At 42.8% G+C, this 5779-nt stretch overlaps 1 protein-coding gene across 1 annotated transcript in view; it reads right to left on the bottom strand.

The window, feature by feature from the left end:
• GLG1 (golgi glycoprotein 1) overlaps positions 1 to 5779 on the bottom strand; it is an 80383-nt gene that overhangs the window by 3196 nt on the left and 71408 nt on the right. Inside the window, exons 22-23 of the mRNA XM_023514094.1 lie at positions 3019 to 3139; positions 2289 to 2395 (exon numbers count right to left, since the gene is read on the bottom strand). Coding sequence (XP_023369862.1) covers positions 2289 to 2395; positions 3019 to 3139 — 228 coding nt within the window. The remainder of the gene's footprint in view (positions 1 to 2288; positions 2396 to 3018; positions 3140 to 5779) is intronic.

Here is a 5779-nt window from a genome sequence, read left to right as displayed (position 1 = left end):
ACAATGCCCGGCTATTTTTTTTGGTTGTAGCCATCATGGTTGTTTGGTGGGCACGGGCTGGATTCAAACCTGCCACCTTAGGTGTATGTGACTGGCGCCTTAGCCACTTGAGCCACAGGCGCCTAGACGAGGCTGAACTTTTATAGGAAAAATTTCTACTAGCCCAAGTCTGCTTAGGTACCATATACATTCACTAGCGTCTTCTCCATGTTCCAGACCAAGTAAGGACTAGTCTCACATATATATCTTTCTCCCACAGACTATGTAAAATTAATTATTTATTTTTGAGACAGAGTCTCAAGCTGTCACCCTGTGTAGAGTGCCATGGCATCACACAGCTCACAGCAACCTCAACTCTTGGGCTTAAGCGATCCTCTTGCCTTAGCCTCCCAAGTAGCTGGGACTACAGGCGACCATCACAATGTCCGGCTATTTTTTGGTTATAGCTGTCATTGTTGTTTGGTGGCCCAGGCTGGATTCGAACCTGCCAGCTCCAGTGTATGTGGCTGGAGCCCTAGTCACTTCAGCTACAGGCGCCAAGCCAAAATTATGTAAAATTATAAAAATAAGCTTTAAGACAATGTTAGATTTCCTTGTTTTTTATTGGGCATGTTGTCTCTTTTCTTCTTGGGTGATTCACTTTTCAGTGGTGAACCATGGGCAACCTGAGTAGACCTGACGTCCCACTTTTTAACAATTTGTCCTGTGTCCCACGGCATTTTAAAAAAGTCCTGATTTTTGGAAAGAATGCACTAACGGCAGGAGAATAGGAAGGGAATATACAGTCTTTGGCTGCCATGTGGCTATTTTGCCAGAATATGAGTTTTATATTATTTTTCTTAATTTTATAATGTTAAACTGTAATAATAACAAATAATTGTTGAGAAGTGATTATCAAAGTTTGCATTGTTGTCAGGCCCTGCCCTGCCCCGCCCTCCCACCCCCAGCATGTTGTCCCGCTTTACAAATGTTAAAATCTGGTCACCCTAAACTTGAGGGCAGAAGACAGCCCAATGCAAAGGGATCTGGTGGTGTTAGGCTCAAGAACAGTGAAGGTTTTTTTTCCTTTAATTTTTCTTTTTGGCCGGGGCTGGGTTTGAACTCACCACCTCCAGCATATGGGACTGGCACCCTACCCTTTTGAGTGACAGGTGCCACCCTCTTTAATTTTTTTTTAAGATTTATTTTTACTTTTTTTTTTTTTGAGATAGAGTCTCATGATGTCTCCCTGGGTAGGGCACTGTGGCGTCATAGCTCACAGCAACCTCAAACTCTTAGGCTTAAGTGTTTCTCTTGCCTTAGCCTCCCAAGTAGCTGGGACTACAGGAGCCCACCACAACGCATGGCTATTTTTTTGTTGTAGTTGTCATTGTTGTTTGGCAGGCCTGGGCTGGGTTCAAACATGCTGGCTTTGGTATATGTGGCTGGTGCCCTAGCAGCTGAGCTATAGGTGCCAAGCCCTGGCCATTTTTTTCGCTGTAGTTATCATTGTTGTTTGGCAGGCTGGGACCAGGTTCCAACCCACCAGCCCTGGTGTATGTGGTAGGCGCCCTGGCTGCTGAGCATAGTTGGTGAGCCATTATCTTCAAATTCTTTTTTTTTTTTTTTTTCAGACAGAGTCTCAAACTGTCACCCTGGGTAGAGTGCTGTGGCGTCACAGCTCACAGCAACCTCCAATTTTTGGGCTTAAGGGATTCTCTTGCCTCAGCCTCCCAAGTAGCTGGGACTACAGGCACTCACTGCAACATCCGGCTATTTTTTTTGTTGTTCTTGTTGCAGTTGTCATTGTTGGTTTAGCAGGCCCGGGCTGGGTTTAAACCAGCTAGTCTCAGTGTATGTGGCTGGCGCCCTACCCACTGAGCTATGGGTGCTGTCTATTTTACTTTATTTTATTTATTTATTTTTTTTGAGATAGAGTTTTAAGCTGTCATTCTGGGAAGAGTGCCATGGCATCACCATAGCTCACAGCAACCTCCAAGTCTTGGGCTGAAGCGATTCTCTTGCCTCAAGTTTTCTATTTTTACTAGAGATGGGGTCTTGTTGTGGCTCAGGCTGGTCTCAAACTTGTGAGCTCAAGCAATCCACCCGCCTTGGCCACTAACAGTGCCAGGATTACAGGCGTGAGCCACTATACCCAGCCAATTCAAGGAGTTTTAAAAGTGCAATGATCTAGTTCTTAATACACTTATTACTAATCTCACAATGAGGACAAGATCAGTGAACTATCTCAAAGAGACTGGAAACTGACAGAAGAGACTGTCACATTAGGAGATTCTTGTGATCATTACCTTTGCTGCATAACTCCACATTTCAATCCGGTCATTGAGGCGTTTTTTACACTCAGGTTGTAACCTCACCCGCTTATCCTCCAGTGCTTCCATGAGGCAGGACATTTCTGTGGTGAAAGCAGGTAAGAAGAGTTTGAAACTACAGATTAGAGAAATTTCTGTAAAATTGGGGAAGAGGTTATTCAATTACCAAAAAATTAGATCTGAAGGTTTAACAAAGTTAAATTCATTCTAGGAAATTTGACCCAAAATCCAACATTGAGAGAAATTATATTTAACCTCCAAGTTTGGCTGTGCAGAATCTCTCTTAAAATCTCTTACTGTTACTGGACACACCTGCTTCAGAAACAACTACACTTGTCCTAAATCCAGCCTCACAATGAACCTGTCTATGGAGACTATTGTGGCTAGTGGGCTGTGGATGAAACTGGTTAGGTAAGAGGAGAAAGAGGGCCATGAGGATGGCTTAACCTGTGCTTCCCTGATGAACAACTCGATTTTCCCTCTTGATCAAATCTTTAGCCCTGGTCATGAAAAGATCAGTTCAAACCAGCAGGATTATTACTAAATTCGCTGTGCCACAAAGGCCTAGTTTTAGTATCGATCAGTCCCCCAGGGGATGTTGTCTATAGCGGGGATATAGCCTCAGAGCAGAGTAGAAATCGCTGATGTCTGAGAGGGAGGTTTTGTTCCTCCCAAGATAGCTCAGACAGGGTCAGAAATGACTTACGACGTCCACGGCCGGGGGTGATGGCTGCACAGTGGTGTTTAATGTCCAAGGCACAAGCTGTATGAAGAACTGGGTCCACAAAGATGTCTGCTTTGCTTTCCTTCAGCATGTTTAACACTTCCTAGAAAGAGAGGTCATTGTGGAGCGAGATTTAGTAGAGGAAATGCATCAGTTCTGTTTTCTACAATACTTTACATATAAACAAGTTCAGGAGGGAAAAGTTGAGGGCTAATAATAGAGACTTCAGTGGTATACGTGGCAATGGGTGATGATGTACAAAATGCAGATTTTTAGCATTCAATTTTAATCCAATAGCTAACTTTTAGGGGATGCAAAGCTATGTGCTAAGGAAAGCAGGGGACTGTAAGTGATTATGTCAGGTTTATGTTTTTGGCATTCTAGTATATCACATTACTTTAAAATACCTAAAGACTGGCTAGGTGTGGTGGCTCATGCCTATAATCCTAACACTCTGGGAGGCCAAGGTGGGTGGATTCCCTGAGCTCAGGGATTCAAGACTAGCCTGAGCAAGAAAGACTCCATCTTTACTAAAAATAGAAAAAAGAGCTGGGTTTTGTGGCAGGCACTTGTAGTCCTAGCTACTCAGGAAGCTGAGGCAATAGGAATGCTTGAACCTAAGAGTTTGAGGTTGCTATAAGCTATAATACCGTGGCACTCTACCTAAGGCAGTGGAGTAAGACTGTTTCAAAATAACCTAAACAAACAAACCAACTTAAAAATTAGTATTTTTATGTGTATGATACAGTTATTTTAAGAAACCTGAAAAAAACTGAAATCTGAAAATCAGAGTAATATGCTACATTACAATCCCGAATGAGATAAAGATATATTTGTTTATAAAATGTTCTACTTGATCATCCTTAAAAACAAAAAAAGAATGAGCACAATCTAATTTCTACTGCAAGAATAATTCTTACTTGAGTTTAAAGATGTTCTGGATAAGAATATATGGACTCTCCTTTTATACACGATGAAACTGTAGGAAGTAAAGACAGGCCAGAAATGCTGTCTTTTTTTTTTTTTTAAAGAGACAGTCTCACTTTATCACCCTCAGTAGAGTGCAGTGGCGTCACAGCTGACAGCAACCTCCAACTCCTAGGCTTAGGCAATTCTCTTGCCTCAACCTCCCGAGTAGCCAGGACTACAGGCACCTGCCACAATGCCTGTTTATTTTTTTTTGCAGTTTTCTTTTTCTTTTTTTTTTGGCTGGGGCTTGGTTTGAACCAGCCACCTCCGGTACATGGAGCCAGTGCTCTACTCCTTTGGGCCACAGGCGCCACCCCAGAAATGCTGTTTTAAAGAAAAGTTAGTTTGCTCAACAGGAACACTGTAGTCCCTATAAAACAACACTAAAAAAACAAAAGCCAAATAAAACCCCAGTATTATTCTTTTTTTTTTTTTTTGAGACAGTATCAAAGCTGTTGCACTAGGTAGAGTTCTGTGGTGTTATAGCTCACAGCAACCTCTAACACTTGGGCTAAAGTGATCCTCTTGCCTCAGTTTTTCTATTTTTAGTAGAGACGGGGTCTCACTTTTGCTCAGGCTGGTCTCAAACTCTGGAGCTCAAGCAATCCACCTGTTTTGGCTTCCCAGAGTGCTAGAATTACAGGTGTGAGCCATCATGCTGGGCCCCTATATTATTTTTTTGAGACAGAGCCTCAAGCTATCCCCCTAGGTAGAGTGCTATGGCATCACAGTTCACAGCAACCTCCAACTCCTGGGTTCAAGTGACTCTCCTGCCTCAGCCTCCCAAGTAGCTGGGACCACAAGTGACCACCACAACGCCCGGCTATTTTTTGGTTGCAGCCATCATTGTTTAGCGGCCGGGGCTGGATTCGAACCTGCCACCTTAGGTGTATGTGGCTGGCGCCTTAACCACTTGAGCCACAGGTGCCGAGCCCCAATATTATTCTTAAATCCTCCCTCAAAGTTATATGGAATCATCTCATGATAAAGAAGTCAAAATACACAAAGTTATTAGCTTTTAACCAGCTTCTATCATTCCTCAGATCATGTGAAATCATAATCATTTTTAGCAAATGAAAAAAAACTTTTTTTTTTTTAAAGAGACAGAGTCTCACTTTATCGCCCTTAGTAGAGTGCTGGGTGTCACAGCTCACTGCAAACTCCAACTCCTGGGCTTAGGTGATTCTCTTGCCTCAGCCTCCCGAGTAGCTAGGACTACAAGTGCCTGCCACAACACCCAGCTATTTTGTTGTTGCAATTTGGCCAGAGCCTGGTTTGAACCGGTCACCCTCAGTATATGGGGCCAGAACCCTGCCCACTGAACCACAGGTGCCACCTAGCAAATGAAAATATTTATACACACTTACATTCTCGCTGATTATACGTCAATGAAATTCTTCTTAAAGAGATTAATTCTTTTTTTCTTAAGAGACAGAGTCTCACTTTGTCACCCTTGGTAGAGTGCTGTGATGTTGCAACCTCCAGCTCTTGGACTTAGGCACTTCTCTTGTCTCAGCCTCTTGAGTAGCTGGGACTATAGGCACTTGCCACAACATCCAGCTATTTTTTGTTTCAGTTTGGCTGGGGCCAGGTTCGAACCCGCCACCACTGGTATATGGGGCCGGTGCTCTACTCAGTGAGCTACAGGCACCGTCCGAGATTAATTCTTTAAAAAAGAGCAAATGTATGATTTCATTTTCAATTTGCAAGATAAAATATGCTTTTTGGTGATATTCTGATAAATGTTTTTTTTTTTTTTTTTTTTTTGAGACAG

Source organism: Otolemur garnettii, unplaced genomic scaffold (genome assembly GCF_000181295.1).
Source record: "Otolemur garnettii isolate 467f Iridium unplaced genomic scaffold, OtoGar3 scaffold00047, whole genome shotgun sequence".
Classification (NCBI taxonomy): Eukaryota; Metazoa; Chordata; class Mammalia; order Primates; family Galagidae; genus Otolemur; species Otolemur garnettii.
Note: the sequence above shows the minus strand (reverse complement) of the source record. Positions and strands in the feature narration are given on the sequence as shown.